Source organism: Delphinus delphis, chromosome 10 (assembly GCF_949987515.2).
Source record: "Delphinus delphis chromosome 10, mDelDel1.2, whole genome shotgun sequence".
Lineage (NCBI taxonomy): Eukaryota > Metazoa > Chordata > Mammalia > Artiodactyla > Delphinidae > Delphinus > Delphinus delphis.
In genome coordinates this window covers 28700227-28721612 of record NC_082692.2, presented here as the reverse complement: position 1 = coordinate 28721612, position 21386 = coordinate 28700227, and the positions used below count along the sequence as shown (strand labels likewise).

The 21386-nt window shown below is 39.4% G+C and overlaps 1 protein-coding gene across 1 annotated transcript in view; it reads right to left on the bottom strand.

The window, feature by feature from the left end:
- Positions 1-8158: 8158 nt before the first annotated feature.
- The window catches only part of PTCHD4 (patched domain containing 4), a 166914-nt gene continuing 153686 nt past the window's right edge, over positions 8159-21386 (bottom strand). The window contains exon 3 of the mRNA XM_060021256.1: positions 8159-9792. Within this exon, the coding sequence (XP_059877239.1) occupies positions 8159-9792 (1634 nt within the window). The remainder of the gene's footprint in view (positions 9793-21386) is intronic.

Below are 21386 nucleotides of genomic sequence, written 5' to 3'. Positions count from 1 at the left end.
TATGAACAGCCTAGTTTGCAGCATTTAGGATTGTGACCTAGAAAGAACTGGTAAAGTTAACTGATACTAGTAACAAAAGAGTAAACACCTGTATCATCTATCAGTATTTTAACATGTTAACTGTTCCTTGTTATGACTAATCGAACTAGACTTTTGTGGTTTTTAAAATAAAAGGTCAACATACCCAGAAGTAATGTAAATAACTTTGCCTAGTGGCATTGTAGTAAATATAACTGATATGACATTTTCGCAAGTAGCTAAGACTTTATGATTATTTTTCTTAAGATTTTTACTTTTAGGCTTAAATCATAGATTTCCTAAACAGAGTAATACTGAGGAATTTAACTAAAATTATTATATCTCTCTGTGGGCAAAGTATGAAAATAATAAAATAAATAAGGAAATATTCACAACATAATTTCCCTTGATTGAGTTAGGACATTAACTTAATTATTAGAGGTATGTGCAAATCTATGGGGAATAATTTGTTACTTCTTTATTTTAACTATAGTTAGAAAAAAATCTGGTTTATAAATTATTTTTTCACTTAGAAAGAATGGAGATAAATTTTGATAATGGACCAAATTCAGGGAATTTTGGAGACTGTGAAGGACTCACGTGGAAATACTTGCTTCTTAGTGAGATTAAAAAAATGTGCTTCGGGCAGTTCCCTATTTTGAAGATTCGTTGGGGTGAAAATATAACTTAGGAAATACATATATATATATTTTTTGATATTGACATTTTTTGTTCAGAATTCTTTTTTAAGCTTTCCTCAATAAGTAGCTTTAGTTTCAGAGTCCAAGATACAGAATTACAGAGCAGAGAGCTATATATGGCTTATTAGTTTACTTGCACTATTTTAGAAGTGATAAGTGAGACTGTTTTCATGAACAAGATGTGGTAAGAACCTATAGGGCACAGAATATGAAACAAAAGAATGTTCTTACAGGGAAAGACATCTGAAAATGGTGGTTTGCCATTAGGTTTGTATTGATAAGACATTAGCATCTCAGACTTTTACACTTTTTATCATTCTCCTTCATTTTGTGATAGAAATTAACATTTGTTTAGCCAGGATTAAGAGCAAGTGGGTTTTGTTTTAGGAAAGAAAAGGAAATAAAATGCTCAACTTTTACTCTCATTCCTACAATTTGTCTATGCACGGGTGAAGAGTACCTCTTCCTAGTAGTTTTCTTTTCACTGATCCTAATGTTTCCAAAAGTGACCTGTGTTTCAGAACCCCAGTTTAACTAAAAATAATAGTAATGACATCTAGTGAAAAAGAAAACCTAAGTAAAATGCCAAATACTGGTAACTTAGTCTCTTTCTATTTGCTTAGGGTAAACAAGCGAACAAACAAACTGAGTTTTCCCTCCATTGATAAGAAGTGCACTTGGAATTTTTACTGAAGTTATTCACAGATTATTTGACTGTGCACTTCACTAGGTGGACCACTGCCTCATAGGCAATGTCAGGTTATTCTCTTTCTGAACCAAGTTTTGGGATGTCTGCAGAGAGACACCAAACAACTGTCCTGAGATATTTCAAGTATATGAATATTATTAATCAGAATGCACAAGTGGAACTGCACATAGGGGTATTCCTTTTACACTTAGCCTGGTCTAAAAAGAGCATCAAGGAGAGCTAGTAAATAATATTGCTTTGTGGCTACAACATATTGCCATTTAATCAAAGGCTGCCTGCCATTTTGTCTTTAAATACCCTTTTGAGGTAGCTTGGAGAGATCTCTGCCCTTTTCATGCTGTGACAGATTTCCTATTTAAGAGTAAGAAAATCTATTGCTGAAAAATATGCATAATTAACAGGAAAGGAGAATAAAATTGTTGCTTAAACGCTGCTAGAACCTTGGAATATTTGCATTGGTGAGTTTAAAGTCTAATTTATCAGTACCTAGCACTTTTATGTTTGAGAAGAAAAGATATCAGAATTTCCTGATTCTACCTCAAAAGAGGTGCTGCATACTACAGCAGGGCATGTAGGAATATGACAGTTTGGTTTTCTTCCAGGTCTCTTATTGTGTCTACCAATGACCAGCGAATTAACCAAATAGAATGATGGAAGGTATTTCAGTTTCCGGGGGGAAATTCTGTGGACCATCTTACATGAAATAACTTAAATGCTCCCCACAACATACTGCAGGTTGCCTCTACCAAAATCCAAGTTAATAAATTTATACAGGACTGGAAAATGACACATTTATAATAAACTCCCCTTGTCTCTTACCCATGGCAGCCTCTCTAGTTACTCCTAGGAAATTCTTCAATGAAATTGTCCAAAGCATTAAAGTTCTTATTTCTCCACTGGTTTGACAGAGCCTTTTGTGTAATGCAGTTGCTCTAATAACTATGGATATAGAAGGTAGGGAAAACACGCTGTTCTTCTATCTAGCCATGCCATTAGCCATGTTGGAAACTGGAATACAGTTACTAAATGACTGCTAAAGACCCCAGTTCAGATAAGTACAAACACGTGACATGGAACAGGAATCACACAAAACCAGTATATGTTCTTATTCCTCTGTTTCTAAAGTTTCCTCCTCATTTTTAAGACTTCATAAATAGCATGACCTGTGAGAATTTTCTTAGGGAAAACTTCAACTGGGAAAAATAGTAGGGACTGACTTTCTATGATTTATAAAAGTGCAAAATTAGCAATAATTTTTAATAAATACTTTGTTATATTAAAAATATCTACCTTACAAAGCTTCTCATTTTAAGGTATAAGCCCATTTAATTTTGACAACACCTTTACAGGTGCAGAAGAAATATGATGTTATTTGTAGACTAGTCATCTGTACTATTCTAGTGTATGATTTTTCACCCTATATACTTCACTCTGTGAGTTGTTTTCCATATCATAAGAAAAGCAAGGAACTTCTCTATCAGCAACAGAGGTCCTAATTAAGTACAGAGAAAACATCAACAAAATATTCATTATGTCTCAAAGATGCACAAAATCAGAGCAATGCCAACAGCCATCCAGGATAATGCTTATCTGGGTGCTTACTTGAAGCTTCTTTTCAAGGAGACTCCCTAGTATCCCATTTTCATCCACAAAATGATCTATGGTCCTGACTCATGCTTGGAAATTCAGGAGCACTTGGCCCACAAATGTCAGGTTATGAATCTGACAAATGAGAAGGTAATCAATCTTCAAATGGAGTGTATTAGCGTGTGTTCGATTTGGCTAGCAGTTAAGAATCTATAGTTTTGAGGCACCGTGCAATTCTCTGTGCACGGTGTCTCAAACTATAAACTGTACATGGTGTGCTTGAAAGATTGGTGTAAATGCCTGCACCACAGTGATGATGCTGAGTTTTATATTTAGATGGAAGATGGGGAAATTTCAAGGGCATACCAATTCCGCTATAGATCGATTTTGAGTCAGTGTCATAAAATTTGTCACAATTTCTTTTTTGTAATACAGAAAGAGTAAGAAGAGTTTTTTTTTTTTTGCGGTACATGGGCCTCTCACTGTTTAGGCCTCGACCGTTGTGGAGTACAGGCTCCGGACGCGCAGGCTCAGTGGCCACGGCTCACGGGCCTAGCCGCTCCGCGGCATGTGGGATCTTCCCGGACTGGGGCACGAACCCGTGTCCCCTGCATCGGCAGGCGGACTCTCAACCACTGTGCCACCAGGGAAGCCCAAGAACTGTTTTTGCTTTGTTTTGCTTTCTTGTTTTTAAAGAGAATAAAAGTGTTCCTAAATCTATTTTGGTATAAATGACAGTTTTCAGGTTCACATTTGAAAGGATTATCAATACCATTTGAAAACACCAACAAAATAGATTGAACAGAGATCCCTCTAGAAGAAAGAGATGGAGCAAATTATTGACTTCTCCAATCCACAGGAGACATCTAAATTCTATTCTCAAGGCATTGTATTCTCTGTTTCAACTTGAGATTAGCAAACACGGGACACTAAAGTACGCTTAATTACTGACTAACATAGAATCTGTTACGTCCTTTACTTGGATTCCAGATTTACCCTCTGGGATTTTCCAGAGGACATTCTAGAAGAGGTTGCTGCCACTGACACCCAGGGAAGGCAACTTTTAAACTGTTCCCCTTGGTATGGAAATTTCTATGGACTTTAGGCCCTTGGAACTAAAACCTACAAGGCATTTATGAATAGGTGACATGAGAATTTTAATAAAAGTTGCAATAACCATGAAAATAGTGTCTTTAAAAATCTATGTACTATTAGTAACAATTCATGCATAGTGCCAGGCATTCATAACTATTTGGCCAGAAAAATATGTGACTGTAATTATAATATTTACAGTCAACTTATAAAAAAATACATGTAATTCTGAATGGCAATAGTTAATCCCTAGCTCTAACCACAAGCCTAGGAGGATCAGCTTATTATGGGAAAATGCAATGGGTAATTACAAAATGGAAAAAGCTCTCACCCTCTTGAATTCAACATTCAAGAATGGCTATTATGGCATCATAGGAGCTTCATTTGTCATAATTCTTCTTCTAATCTCACAAGGTAAAACCAACAATTCTGTGGAAATAAATAGGAATAAAATGGGAAAGGAACACTCACATGATACAGCCACAGTGGAGAATAATTCTTTCATAGAGTATTCATGCACAACCTTCAAAGAAGTTCACTGGTCCCTGAAAGAATTCATGGGATGACATTTAAGTATACCTTTCATTTAAAAAACTTGTGCATGGTCTAAGTCAGCATATGATTACCTTTAACTATAGGAGGGAAAGAACCTGTTAGCCAAATCTCCTTTCTATCATTTAGTGAGTACCTCTTTGAAGCTTTATTAACCATCACGGAGAGTGGAGCTCTTATGGTACTAATTATGGTACTAATTCAAATTTAAATTCCAATGGGAGGAAACAAATCCACATCCCAGTTTAAATTCAGAAAGGGTGTGGTTTTTGCACACTTTTAAACTCTCACTTGAAGGGAAAAACATGTTTCAGCAAAAGAAAATATTCTACATATCTGAGATAGTTCCCACAGGTTTCTTCTCTTCCTGGAGTTGACTGGTCATCTTCTAGCAGTAGCTAAGTTCCTAATTTGAGTACCATCAATATTTCACAAAAGGAGTAAACAACGGGAGTAAACTTGAAAAACTAGAAGAGTTGCACATGAGCTACTGAAAGAGGCAGAGGTTTGGTGTCACATGCGAATCATGATCTTATACTTTAGGATGTATCTTGGCATTCGGCAAATGGGATTCTTGGAAATACCTGTTTCACAGTGAGTTTGGGAGGTCAGAGGATGCTCAGTTACATTCTTCCTAGGCTTAAATTACTTTCAAGGACTGAGTTAGGGCATTTTGTGTGGTATATTAACTCTTCCAGGACAAGAAATCCCATTTCAATAAATTATTGCTACAGTTCACTAAGGAGTACCATGGTGTCCTGGAAAAGATAATATCCCTTCCAGAATTCCACCTCTCTAGTCTCTTGAACAATGAGAAATTCATATTTTTCTTAGTCACTTTGATCCTTGAAGATATAAGCTAAAAAAGAACTGTTTTCCCCATCCAAATAGAGACCATCTAGATGGAGACATGATATGAGAACTGCCTCAGTATTGGGGTAGTTACGCCACTATCCCCATATGCATTTGGCAACTGGAACACTTGATTCTTTCTTTATAAACCAACCTGCCAATCTTCTTTGCATGTGGAATTGTCTAAGGTAATCAAGAAAAAAAAATGACTCAAGTAGGCAAGCTTTTTAAAAATTGGTAAATTAATGGAGTATGGTACATTTTGGAAAGAAATGGACTGATAGTTAATGGAATATCTCGGCTGATGACCTCCCATTTTTGAAAGGGATATAAAACACATCTTCACAAATGATGAGTAAACTGTGAAAGAAGAGTCCCCCCGATGCCACCAAAAAACCCAATGCCTCAGAAATTTCCACTTCAGATATAAGGTCATGGGCTGCAGGTCTGCTAGTGCCAAATACCAGTTCCTCCTAGTAGAGCAGCTCAGGAGGCAAAAGGCTAGGGTTATCTGTGACATGACTTTACAAATAATGTACAAACAAAAATGCTATATTATGGTCATTATTTTCCATACTCGATCTGTTGATAGTTTGCCCATATGAACACAACTGAAAGGACATGGATCACTTCTAATAGAAACTCAATAACCTCAAGGTAGGACAAAACAAACTCCATTTAATAAAATAAAATTTGGTGAAAGGTTTTTCATTGTAGAGACAGTTCTCCTTTCCCTTAATATTCCAGTAAACTCTTTATTTGTAAAAGCATTCCCGTTTTGTTGTTTCATTACTTCATTAATCTACCAACTTCATTTCTAAACACTGCAACGAAACTGGAATGGCTGGTATCTCTTTTCTGAACGTGAGTCCAAAAAGTCTTTTGGTTTGTTTGTTTGAGATTTTAATATTTTAAATTCAATTAAAATATGCAACCAAAGTTGGTGGGAGACAGTAGCTCTCCTCCAGGTAGAAGAGCTGACTAGCAGATTTCATAATCATTGGACATTTGTTCAGTCCTACCTGAAAACTAAGTTATTTTACTGCCTGGCATGGGAAAAGGCATTTTCTAGTAATTTTCTGTGACAGGAAGCACACCATTGATCCAAGGAAGCACCCAACAGACTGAGTCTATCTGCTGGGGAGCAGCTGTAAATTTTAATACAATGAAAACATTTCCCTTAGTACTGTTTCTGAGAGAGAATTCAGCAGCAGTTACAGTTGATCCGTCACCTGTGGAGAACGACGATCACCCTAGGAGTCCTGCCAACTGACAAGCACTTTTCAGGTAACAAGAACAATGATATTGCAAGAAGCTACAAAACAATATTGCAGTAGTTATAGTGACCACCACTATAGTGATTGTGGCCTGGGTTAATGTTCCAAATATTAATGCAAGGAACACACTAGACTTGATAGGTTTAGAGTATTTTCTTTACACTAACAACCAGCTGGTAACACATGACGAGTGGTGATGCTCCGTTTACTCTATTTCCTTCTATAACAAGTTTCCTAGTTATGCCCACTTTCTCCTATGTTAATTATCTATATTCCATGGCAGTATATTTTCAACATCTAAAATGAGAATACTGTAGCTACGGAATACCTCAACTCTCTCTCTCTCTCTCTCACACACACACACACTCTTGTGCAACTTTACACACATTTGTATGAACAATGCATGTAAAGTGCTCATTTGCAGTGGGTGAGCTCCCTAAAAGCAGCTAAATCAGTCCTCCCAAATACAGAGAATCATTAAAAGCCAATGAAAAGCCACAGTAACTATTTAGCACTAACATGAGATTTTAAACCTTGCCACGTGGTAATTAATTCAAATGCCTTTTGCGTTTTTTGCTAAGTCATCCAAAGCAAGAATCTCAAAGATTGACAACATGATATGTGAATCTAATGGGCTCACATCTCTGTTTATTTTGCTTATTGCACAGATGAACAGTACTCTTGCTGCAACACTTGAATCGATTTTGAATGGCCATTAATGCGTCTACATTTGGCTAAGGCTGGTTTGACTTTCTAGAGAAAGGCCAGCCGGTCTGCAAACGGGCACCTCCCTCCACGCAGATGTCAATGTACACTAAAGACAAATCTAAGTATATGTATATATGGCACATACACATATATACGCACACTTGAAATGAATTGGGAAGTGCTTTGGCTTAGATGGGATTAAATATGTACTTCCCAGGTGCATAGGTTTCCTTTGACCAACCTGTTCAAAAAACAAATATGAAAACTGTCATGGCAATTTTGACATTTCCTATGTCTTTTCCGCTATTTGGAGGCCCCCATCTTCTCTACTCCATCTCTCCTAAGCATTTTAGTTTTAAAAGCAGTTGGCTCCTTTGGCCTTCTAACACTCCATTGATTCGTCCATTCCTTGGAAGAGCTCTAAGGTCACATCCAGAAACTTATCTTTAGTGGAGAACAAGGTTGCAAAGAACATTTTCCCCTTCTTTGAGTCCTTCTTCCCCCCCAAGAAGTAGACACCGTGATGTGTCATGAATAATTCACTCTTGATCTGACTTGCCTTGTTACCCCTGGCCAGCCCAAGCAGCTGAGGTCTGAGCTTTGCCTGCCCTGCATCGTTGTGCAATACTGGAAAAGAAAAATAATCCATTAGTCTACACCCTTCAGACTGTGGTGACGTGATCAGGGTTCTCTTGAATTTCTATGCATTCGATTTCCTCTCTCTCCTTCCGTTTGGCGCGTTTCTTTTTCTTGTGGTGCTTTTTGGAAGGGGGGAAAAAGGTTAGGAACACAGGTAAGATAACAAAACAGTGCAGAAGTGTGCAACCCCCCGTGAGCAGCAAGCATTTGAACAGTGTGAAGGTCAGGTTCGAAGGCACAAATAGGAGGGGGACCAACCCAATAAGAAAAGAAGTAACATTTTGCAAAATGGCTGTCCCATGCTCTTGCAGGGAGCTTTTTATACATTGTGTTCGGGTGTGCTCAGTTGCTAATACAAACGTATAAAGCAGTGGTGCACAGTGGTCAATGGCGAAATTTAAAGTGTAGATAAGGCACAAGATAGAAATGCAATCCATGTCGATGTTCCATAATGTCATTAAGCCCAGAACGCCCAGCTCGATTGAGGTGACGCTAAGAATTAGCCAGAAGTTTCCCAGAGGGTGGATCACTAGGAAAAAAGTCAGGATTAACACCAGGAGAACACCAAAGCCTGCAATCAGAACAGGCACTGTGACAGATAAGCTGTAATGGTCCATGAACACAAAGGAGGGGTTGAACACGATGAAACGGATGCTCTTTGACAGCGACAGGGGCCTCAACTTTTCCAGCACTTCTATGACTTCCTTCTGCTTGTCTCTGCTAGTCCTGGCCACCAGATACAAGCGAGAAGCAATGATGTTGTTTTCATCTCCTGCCTTGGAGAAGATGATATCGTTTCGAAAATGCTGGAATTCTGGCTTTTTTAAAAATGAACTTTGTAGGACACTGATAAAGTCACTCTTGTTATTGGCACTGATGTTGCTCACTTTCAGGAACTGGTAATACTGCTCCACCCAGGACACTGCAGTGAATCCACTGCAGAGTCTCCGGAGGTCCTCCTGGACACTGCTGTTCCAGTACTCGAGGGGCTCGTAGACATAGAATCCTATCACGGGGCTGTAGTTGCTGAAATATTTCTGCTGAACCATGGCATAAGAAACGCTTGGGGAATCACTGGCTAGTAGATTGATGATGTTGGCTCCGTCACTGATCTGCAAGCACCCCATGAAGGAGAAGGAGGCATAGATGAGATAGAGGATGACAACAAATGGCTTCACGTAGATATTGGTAATCCATTCATTGTAATGTTCACGGAGGAAGTGCTGAATAAAGTGGTGCTGGTAGGGGTTCGTCTCATGATGGGATGTCTGTTGATGCCCATCACTCATCACTGTCTGGAACCACACAGGCTTGCGGTCCAGGTATTCTGCAGAAGGGATCTTACAGCAAAAGATGCTGTGGTAGCGGTTTTGCTCTAGTTGGCCAGCGAAGACCAGACAGGAGCCAAAGAAGGAGAAAATGTAGAAGTAGTTCAACAGGATGGAGACACACATGTTCTGACAGAAGACCTTCACAGCCTCTATGTTGGTGAACGGGCTGGCACCCATGCCAAAGGTAATAAAGTACAGGGAGCTCGTCATGGTATAGGTCACCATCACATCCGAATAGGCATCTGCTACCCTGTCTTTGAAGGGCAAATTCTCTTTGGTTCTCCGCCATCCAGACAGAAGCTCAAATACTCCTTTTGTTCCATGACCTAATTTAAAAAAAGAAGGAAAAGAAGAATTGTTTTCATTCCCTCCTATGGTTCAAGCGAATTCCTTATAGGTTATCTATGCTCAACAGTACTGCATACTCTAATCTTCAAAGTACTATGATACTCCTATCAGGATCTCAAATTTCAGTTACATAGCAGGATATGTGTGGTTCATGTTTCTACTTCAGCAAAGTCCAAACTTATTGGTATTCTGGGCAAAATGAAGCATTTATTGTCTGTTCCATTAATGTGACAAATTGTAAATGTAATGTGACATTGTTTTGTGATTTTTTTCCCCCTGCACACATATTGTCTCCCTAAATGGATACTAAGTTGTCAAGGGCAGGGGCTATTAGTCACCCATTTTCAAATGCCCCTCAATACCAGTTCAGTGCTTTATTAACTGATGTATTGACTGACAGTCCCTAACCTTCATTTCAAACTGACTTACATGCTGATTTTGGAAATTATAAGATGATCTTAAACACTTAAAAATGGCTTTAAATTGATTTTACAATGTTAATAATCTGCTAGGTAGCCAAACAGCTTAGAAACCAATTCCTATAGATTTGATTAGTTAACATTGGATATGAGTCAAAAAACTCTGCCAGGTCACATAAAACACAGGGCAAGACCTTCAGGGGGAAAGATCACAGCAGGCATTTCCTCACAGAGCTTTTATTCACACAGAGTGGGTGATGAGTAAATGTTTGACTGCTCCATTAAAGTGGACGGAGTGTGCTTTTTCTTTTTTTTGCGGTACGCGGGCCTCTCACTGTCGTGGCCTCTCCCGTTGCGGAGCACAGGCTCCGGACGCGCAGGCTCAGCGGCCATGGCTCACGGGCCCAGCCGCTCCGCGGCATGTGGGATCTTCCAGGACCGGGGCACGAACCCGTGTCCCCTACATCGGCAGGCGGACTCTCAACCACTGCGCCCCCAGGGAAGCCCTAAAATAATTCTTTAATGAGAGCACTTCTCTTCTGAAATGAAGACTCTTGGTATCTTTGTAGTCACACGGGGGGAAAGGTTACCTGAGGCTATGGCTAAATTTGGCTTGTCTCTGCTTTTGGTCACTTTTTTGGAGTATTAGGTACATTATGGAGGCCAGGTTGTTACTTTATATAGTACAAAGGTCTTACGTGTGGGAAGATGAAGCTAAATCATATGAGGTCAAATAATCACTCAAATGGTAAAGACTGAAAACACAACTTTGGGGCTGGCATGTTTTATCCCATTCATAGGCTTAGATATTTTACAGGGTGTTCCTAATAATACTCACTCATTTGATTTTCACCATAGTCTGGTCACCTCCCAGCAGTTCAAATCTATTACCTGCTCGAGAGTAGTCCTCTCACTCCCCATCAACCTGCCTATGATCAGTCTTACTTTCCAAGTTTTGTTCATGCTATTTTCTCTGCCTTTCAATACCTTCCTCTTGTTGCTGCTTATATTGAAATTCGACCCATCAGTCTGTTAGCTCAGTTCTCTTCTTTGTCTTGAAGCCGTTTTTGACAATTCCAGACATACTGATTTTTTTCTGTTGCTTAAATTCCTATTGCACTAGTTAGCTACTCATTTTGGCACACTAACATGTGCTGTTTTGCTCTGGAACAAAATGGTTTTCTCAGGACATGGTCTATCTCTTTGGTTAGACTGCAAATCCCTCAAGGTCAGGGAATGCATTTTATGTTACTTCTATACTCTGCAGAACATCTGACAAAGTGATAGATGCCCACTAACCTCTCAATGAATTAAATCAACTATAACTCTCAATTCCAGTTGGGTCTAGAAAATGTACCTTTTAATTACTAATTCAAAAGTTTATTATGATCTTTATACCTATATTAATTGTGCCCAGAAGAGATATACACTTTTTTTTTTTTTTTTTTTTGGTACACGGTCCTCTCACTGTTGTGGTCTCTCCCCTTGCGGAGCACAGGCTCCGGACGCACAGGCTCAGCAGCCATGGCTCATGGGCCCAGCCGCTCCGCGGCATGTGGGATCTTCCCGGACCGGGGCACGAACCCATGTACCCTGCATCGGCAGGCGGACGCTCAACCACTGCGCCACCAAGGAAGCCCGAGATATACACTTTTAATTCAACTCAACCCAATATATATTTATTAGAATTTGCTACCATGAGGATCTGTGCTAGTCAATATATAAAACATAAAGGTAAACAAGAAACACAATCTTTTCCAATATCTGTCAGTCCAGAGGTCATTTTTACTTGGGTAATTCTGAGCCTGAGATCATAGCTTCTAATACAAGTGAATTTTAGGAACTGTTCTGTATGTTGTAAGATGTTTAGAAGCATTCCTGGCCTCTACTCACCACATGCCAGTAGCACACTCCTCAGTTGTGACAATCAAATATGTCTCCAAACATTGCCAAATGCTGTTTTGGGGACAAAACTGCCTCCAACTGAGAATTATTGGTTTAGTCAAAAGAAAAAGAGATATTATACACACACACACACACACACACATGCACACACACACATTTTAATCGCCCTTTTCTGACTATAAAAATAGGACATATTTCCATCAAAAATTTTGGGAAAATGGAAAAAATAATGGTGAAAAAATTATTCCATAGTCCCGTAACACAGATAACTGCTGTTAACAATTCGGTGCATTTATTCTAGCTATGTATGTATGTATGTATTAAGCTTTATCTATCTATTTATCTATCTAACCATCCATCCATCCACCCTTCCATCTTTCCAGACAAGTAACTATAATTATTTCACAGAACTGGCCCCCTACAAAGAGAAATTAGGGTTTGGGGTTATCTTGTTGCTCTGTCCAGTTGGCCTGTCGAGAATGGAGATCCCGTTTTCTAACCTCTGCAGTGTTTTCCCTCTTGGTTTCTTACTATTCCCTTTAGTTTTCATTCTGATGCTAGAACCATTTTTTGAACATCTCTGCTCACTTGAAAGAATCCTTAAATCTCTACATAGCTTTTGAAAAGGAATTGTATTCACTATTTTTCCACCCTTACTCCGAGAGTCCTATTTCAATTCAAACAATACACCTGAAAACAAGGCACTAGTATCCACTCAAAAGACAGGTGGTCCACCATCTCAGATGATGAAGCATGGAATATACACAAGTGTGACTTGCCCCACTGAACAAAGACCTGAACTGATTCCATGATATTACTCCCTGGTACCCTAGTCCTGGCAGTTCTTTGCTTCTGTCCGATTCCCACCAAAATCCTTAATCCTCACCAAAGGCCTCAGTTTGTCTTATGAACAGCATTCATGCTCCTGAGTGGTGATAGACATATATGTAAGCAGCTAACAGACTTGAAAGGAAGGCTTGCATTCTTGTTAAGTAGAGATGTATGCTGTGTACTGTGAAAATACAGTTGCTTCTTTCTGAGGGGTCAGAAAATCTCCAAAAGGTGTTACCAGGCAGAGGATGATGCCAGTGGTGATCTAGACTGATGGAATAACATGAATAAGGGCACAAACCCTTATTAATTAAGGGAAAGTAGTTTTGTTTTTGATGTTTATAATTGAATTTTTTCTCTCTGCAGAGATAATCTATTGCCCAAATTATACACTTTATTTAATGTTTCAAAAGATGACTGCCAAACACTGATCATGATTTCCTCCCACTATATTAGTATATATTTGCAAATTATATTAGAATAATATGACAAGTATCTCACCTGGGACATTATGGGATAACTGACATTTGTCTTGATAAAGTTTCATGAGAGAAAAGAGAGAGAGAACTCTTAGGAATAAAAGTGATTTGGACAGAATTGGAACTGGGAGAAAAATTCAAGGAGGAAAATGAATAGAAATAAAAGATCTGCATGTATATGTGTGTGTATTGAATATTGCAAAAGTCTTCAGGGATGTTGCTGGGGGGACCTCTTTCTAAATGAAAGCAAATGGAAGAATTGTGCAATAACAAGGAAAACTTAGCTGTCAGCTTACTAACATACCCTATTTAACAATAATTTAATAAGTTCTGCCATTTGCAATTGAGAAATGAGAAAATGAAGAGTGTGTCGATTCTTTCCCTAGCCATGGCAGTGCAGGTGAGCCAGAGGAAATATTTTAAATGATTAAAATTAAAAAAAAAATTTGTTACCAAACAAAACTCATTTCAGTCCTAAGTGAGCTGAACAATATTCAGAATTAGTTATAATTCGATCTGAACCTCAAGCAATCACTCTACAACAAGTAAAGATGACTTCTAAAGTGAGATGGATCTTCTTGAGAACTTATTCCAGCCCACATTTTACAACATTTCTCTAAACTCCTGCACTTCCCATGTAAACTTCTACACTATGATTGACCTGACAGTGCTGTAGGAAATCTCTCTGGTTCACTGCTAGTCCGGAAGTGACTTCTTTCAAAGCAATGATATTCTTCTGTAAATCTAATACAAATTTTACAGTTGCCACTTTAATACCAAACCTAACCTCTCCAAAATCAAGAATTCCAAAGAAAATAGTTTTAACAAGGATCAAATCCAATCAGAACTAATTGTAACTGACCCAGTTAGTTTCCTACTGGGTTTTCCTTTCATACAGTTATTGCTCTAATAAGCTCCTTCTGTGGGGCTTCTAATTCTTTCTAATCTGCCGAATTAGAATTCTCTTCTGAAGACGTACTGGTGGGTCTTCCTCTTCACTTGAACATGCTAAGCCCTCAGCAGGTCATGAGAGTTTGACATCTCCTGTTTCAGCGACATGAAAAATAGAGGTAAAAATAATACTCCACTCACATCTCACTCCAGAGAAAACTTTCTGCTTTCCCTTAGCCGTTATTTCTGCTTTGGTTAATTAACTATGTGTTCAGCAGCTCTGTTTGTGGAAATCACCATTGAGCTCAACTAGAAAAGCATTTTGATTTTTTATTGGGTTCTTAGGCTATGTGATCCTGATGCCAACCTAATGGATGAAAAAACAAAATTCCAGTCAACTGAACCAGTAAAGCAGCTAACGAAAAAATCGGGATATTGAATCAGCATTCTGAGTTGTCAGTCACTGGTCTGGCATTATATGGGATCCTTATGCATAGTTCTTTCTCTTTAGTTGGCTGATTTCTATGTCTATTTTAAAGATACCACTTAAACATGATCTCATCCCTAATGCTTTCCCCTTCCCCTCTTCACCTCTAACTCACCCACTTAGAAGCCTCCCCTCTGTGTGCCAACACATTTCTTAGTGCCTACTACCACACCCAACTGAAATTATCCATTCATGGGACTGTATTTCATGTAAGTCCTTATAAGGTCCTTACCATCTAGGGCAGGTACTTATCTTTTCTATTTTTGTATTCTAATTATTTGGCACTTACTGGTACTCAGTAAATGTTTGTGAAACTAGATTGGCCTTGATCTGCCAAAATCTGTCTAGTTTTCAAGATATTTTTAAAGTTCTTGTCATAATTGTTATTAACAGCCCTGTATTCAGTATAAGATTTAGTGAAATATAGTTTGCCCCTCAATTTACTGAGAAAGGAATTTGCCAAGTGCTTCTGTCGCAGAGGCGGTGGTAAATATCAATGATGTTCAGTTACAATATTAGCACATAATTCATTCGTTCGGCTGGCTCAGCATTGTAAATGTCTAGAGGGAATGGAATAGGAAATTAAGAAACTTGCTCTAAGTTGCTAGTTGCAGGGTAGAAATGGGTCCATAAGGTACTCCCGTGACCTGACAGATGATGAATTTTTTAGACATTTTCTAATCCCCATGATGTCTAACTTAGCGGTGGTTATCAGTGTGTCTTTGTAGACTGACTACTTTTAATTAACTCTCATCTAGAATAAGTAGGTGATTATCAAGCTCCATTCATAAAGGACGGCCAAGGCTGTTGCACCTTGGTACCTACGTAGCCCACAAAGACACAGGTAGGAAGTTATTCAGCAGGAATGCTCCAAGTTGCTCTCTGATGGGGCATATTTGACGGTTTTACGTGTAAACCTGTGGCGTGCAGTGAGGGAGGGTCTAGCTTCATATTACCCTTAAGCATTTCTCCTGAAGTGCTCCCATCCCCGTACGGAATGAGGCAGCGAGGAAGGAAAATAAGGAATTCAGAACGAATCTGAACAGATACTCATCCCTTAGCTCTTAGCAGGAGGTTAGAGGACTTTATCATGTCTCTAATAAGAAAAAATGGAATCTAGTAACAGATTCTCATTGTATGATTTTCAGAGCTGTTATATACTTGACACATATCTCAATGTATAGAAAAGGGCATGTAGTCTCATTCCAGAGTTTGCATTCCATCATTTTTGACAATTTATTTTGTAGTTCTATATAAAGTTAAAATTTTAAAAATCCAGTATGTGTGTTTATTCATATGCATATGTGTATATACATGCACATACATATACATACATATGCACATGTATATATATTGAGAGAGAGGTGTGTGTGTGTGTGTGTGTGTGTGTGTGTATATATATATGGAGAGAGAGAGAGAGAGAGAGAGAGAGAGAGAGAGGAGATGGGAGCGTTCTAAAGCTCACAGACTATTAGCCAAGATTTTAATACTCAAAGTGGGGAAAACTAGGTAAGTCCCACTATTTGATATTGTGATTAGCAGCACATTCCCCAGAGCCAGAGTTTAAATCCTGGGTTAAATCAGAGTTTAAACTGCTTGACTTTAAATTCTGGGTCTCCTACTTCCAAGTTCTGTGACCTTGGGCAGGTTGTTTTTTAACCTCTCCATGTCTCAAGTTTTCTCATCTGTAAAATGAGGTGACAAGAGAAGCCGCCTCATGGGATTGTTCTGAGTTTTAGATAAGTTAATACATGGGCTTGGCACACAGGAAGTACTCCACTGAGTGGAAAAGCTCAGTGCTGGCAACTCCAGGGTATTTACCATGGAGAACATTCCAAGTCATTTGACTTGGGATGCCAGCTTCTGAATGCAGCCTGGTTCCTGCTCTCTTCACCACCACAGCTGACTTGGCTTTTGGAGGGAACTCGGGGGCTCTCTTTTCAGATTTCCTTGCCGCAGGAGCTCAGTGTTGCCAAGAGCTGAAACTCCACTGCAGAGCCAGCGCACACACGGTGGCTTGTTTTCTTGTTCTCTCCCTCTTTGGTATTCCCATTCAGGGAGAGAAAAAGACTCCCAGGAAGCTTTTCATTTTCTTCTCAATGCTTTCCGTGTCTTCTAGTTTTATGAAAGGAATATACATTATGTTTGAGAAAGGAAAAAGCAGCCCTGATAGCTGGGTGCTGTCAAGTAGGTCTTGGTGTTGCCAGGAGCTGGTCTGGCCCTCACAGTTCAGCTTAGTACTGTCCTGTTGATGACACAGATGGTCTGGCAGAAAAGCATCAGACAAGATCACTTTGTGACCGGGATAGATTGAGACAAAATAATACCACTCCATAATCACGACTGAGCACAAACAAAATGCAAATGTTGTCCGAAACATAAAATAGGCCAAACATCCTTTTATCAAGAATAGTAGGATTGGGCTTCCCTGGTGGCGCAGTGGTTAAGAATCCGCCTGCCAATGCAGGGAACACGGGTTCGAGTCCTGGTCTGGGAAGATCCCACATGCCGCGGGGCAACTAAGCCCGTGAGCCACAACTATTGAGCCTGTGCTCTAGAGCCCACGAGCCACAACTACTGAGACAGTGTGTCACAACTACTGAAGCCCACGTGCCTAGAGCCTGTGCTCCGCAACAAGAGAAGCCACCGCAATGAGAAGCCCGTGCACCGCAACGAAGAGCCACGACTAGGAAAAAGCCTGTGTGCAGCAACGAAGACCCAACGCAGCCAAAAATAAATAATTAAAAAAAAATAGTAGGATTGATTGCTGCTTCTTTACCAATCACAGTTTAATCTTGGTCTGGTTTCCTTGCCTTCTAAGAATTGTTAAGATAACTGATCATGGATTTACCCTCTCTTCCTGACAGGAACCAACCTTGCTGCCTTCAACCCTCTTCCAAATCACCTAATACTTGCAAAAATCATATACTAAGTCCATTCTAATACCTTCTTCCAAAAATGCTTCATAATCCTCAGAGGTGTGTGTTCTTCCTCATTGCAGTGAGTCAATAAACCCAGATTTGTTCAATTATTGTAGGAGTCCTGGTGGTCTTTGGTTGGAGGACATTGATATTTTATAATAAATATTTTTGGAAAATGAGAGAAATTAAACTTCCTTTATTGTTGACTTTATAAATTGACTTCTTTGAGTGCAGGAGTTAGAAGTGTGGGAGCTAGAACAGGAGCATTGGATGAGAGTTAATTCCTGGAGGATTTGAATTTCCAAATCATGTCACTAGTGAAAGGGATGGCGTTCTGGTGGAAGTGGTATTTTAGTTGTATTCTCACTAAAAAGAGAAAGCCAGATGGGCATATGGGAAGTGGCAAGCTGTTCTGAAAGGAATATAACATGGCTGTTAAAATAGGAGAAGCGGGGAGGAGCCACGTGGATGAAAAAGTCATTGCTTCAAGCAGAGAAGAGCAATGAATGGGAGAACCGGGGCGGGGCTGAAAATCTTACAACTGTCAAGAGAAGTGGATTGGTAGCTCATAAACTAAACACAAGCATATGCTTAAAAGAAATCAAGACCTACAATAAGAGATCATGTAAAAGAAGAAAATAATAAGTATAAGAACTTGGAGGAAGGAAAATTAAGATAATCTAAGTATTTATTGAGCTAAAGGCATTCAAAGATTGGTTAGAATAATCAGTTCATTCATTTGAAGGCCATTTCCTGAGCGCCGCCCATTAGGAAGATACGGTAAAATGTCATCGCTTTGAAGTTTAATAACTCCCATTTGTCCCATTTGAAAACCGTATCATATCCATATGCCTGAATTTAATGGTTCATTAATTACAAGCTTTGGGGATCTCTTATCCTACGAAGAGTAGAAGTGATGATGACTTAGGATTTCTATAACACCAAGAGCTGGAGAATGCTTTTAAAATGCTTTTAAAATGTCTGATTCAATCATTAAGAAACGTGTTTGAAATGGAAGGAATCTTACGGAGCAAATTTAAATTATGCACAGTTTTGTTTTCTTATAAATACCATTCAAAAGAAAATCTTCAAAGTTGTAGCACAAATGCTTGATAAAAGCGTAATGCTTTCAAGAGCAAGTTTTCCGGGAGCATCCTTGAATGTTTTGCTGCCTGTCTTAACTAGTGAAGATAAATTTAACAACCCATGAACGAGAATTCTCTCTGAACAGAATGGCCTGAAATCAGTGGAAACTCAATTAACCAGGAAGCTCAAGAATTGGATCATCTGATTATTTGAAGTCGTTAAATTAATCAACCAGAACTTCCTTTCTGATTCCGCTTTCATTGGTTGATTAGCTTTATCGGAGATCTTTCTAAAATGCATTAGACTTGTATTCCTCTTCTGCATCCAGTTCTGGAAACAAGGGATTATTTGTAGCAATTAAAATGATGTGCTCTGGAGTAACACATTTTGCTTCTAGTTCTGGCACATCATTTTGTGATGTGTGGTATGGGGAGAATTAGTTTAACTTCTGTGTATTTCACTTTCCTAGTCTGGAAAATAGGGATTAAAAAGGTACCCATTTTAATGGGCTATGTGAAGATGACATGATACAATAGTTGTAGTATGCTTAGAGCAGGCCTGGGACCCAGGAAGCACTCAATAAATGTTAGCTTTTATTATTTATTAAATAATATACTTCAGAGTCATCATTTTATCATACGTCATTTTATCAATAATCAGGAGGCAATTTAGCATATTGGTTAAAGAGCTGAGTTCTGCGGGTTTAAGCTTCCATCTATTAGATGTGTGACCCTGGGCAAATGAAAGACTCCATGGCTAGATTTGCCAATCTGTAAAATGGAGAAAACAGCAATTCCTGCTTCAAAGGATTGCTGTGTTAAAGGAGACACAGACACATGAATCCCTTTATAAATACCTGGCACACAATCAGTGTTCCCACAAATGATAGCTAGTATTGAACAGTAATATATAGTTGCAGAAATGTGGGAGTTTGGATTGAATGTATACCAGGCCTAGAGAAAAGTTTAAAAGCTTTCTTCTCTGATGATTATTTTGAAATTGCCTGTTCTGTCGTTAAGAAGTTCATTGTGAAAAAATGTTGATTAATAAAGGACTTTAGTTAACTGGATCCAACTAATTGCAGCATTCTTTCCATGTGTGCTCTTATTCAGGCTAAGCTAATAGAATCGTTCTCATCTGGCAGGAAAGAAGCTGAAGAAGAGCTTTTCAGCCACTGTTTTATTCTGCAGCTCACAGAGCAAACCAGACTCCCTTCTAGGAGCAGAGCACAGTAGGGCTTTGGGGCAGCCGACTGAGTTCCAGCAGCCCCCAGCGGTGGGGGGGAGGGCTGGTGCAAGGACACCATTTCCTAGAGGGTCCTCTCTAAGTGAGAGAACTGCTGTCATTTGAATATATCCCTGATGAGTACAGAGTCCCTTTTCAGATGAAAAGGCCCTCTTCTCACCATATTTCTCTGTCATCTGTCCCCTTTCAGCGGTCCACAGCTTAACAGCTTTAAAACAGCATAAATTAATCCACGGGAGTTATCTCAGAAAAAGTTAGATGCTAATTCTCAAAGGCAGGGGATCAAGGACAGTGGCTGGGCAGATAGCAGGGTGGAAGAGGGGCCCAGAGTACTGTCTCTTGTGTTAATTCCCCGGGTTCAAACCCCAGCTACATCACTTCCTACCCCACACCTTCAATAGCAACCTCTCCGTGTCAATTTCCTTATGCGCAGAGCAGGAAATGGAAGCCCCTACCTGTTAGTGTGTCGCTGACATTAATGAACGAGATAATCCACATAGAGTGTTTACCACAGTCCTTGGCACATATTAAAAACTCAATAAATAGTAGGCGACACTTTTTATTTATGGGTGAACATTCATTTGGAGTCTTAGCTACGTGCTCACAGTATAGTACAGCACACTGCTGTGTTTCATTCTTGAAGTCATCAATAGAAGTGACAGTTAATCATGATAACACACCAGGCCACCAAACACAGCTTCAAGGGATGAAAGTTGTAGGAAACTCTTATTGCCCTCTTGGGATAAATCTTACTCCTTTCTGTCTTGAGAATTCTCATGGACTTTGTCCTGCCCATTTCCATTAGGCAAAGATTAATCAAGAAACAATCATAAGAAAGAGTCAAATGAAAACCCTCCCAGATAGCTATGACTCTGAAACAGCTAACTGGACCTTGGGAAGGATGATTTTTGGCCATGTGACCATCTGAAAGTTCTAACCCTTAGAGACATATGAAAACCTAGGGCTATTTCAGCAATTACAAAATAAAAAAACTAAAACAAACAAAAAACAAAACAGGTCCACATTATTCTTTTTTTTTTTTGCGGTACGCGTGCCTCTCACCGTTGTGGCCTCTCCCGTTGCAGAGCACAGGCTCCGGACGCGCAGGCTCAGCGGCCATGGCTCACGGGCCCAGCCGCTCCGCGGCTCGTGGGATCTTCCCAGACCGGGGCATGAACCTGTGTCCCCTGCATCGTCAGGCGGACTTCTCAACCACTGCGCCACCAGGGAAGCCCTAGATGGAATCTTTTGATGTGCAAAAGTTTTTACTTTTGAGTAAGTCCAATTTATCCATCTTTTGTTGCTTTT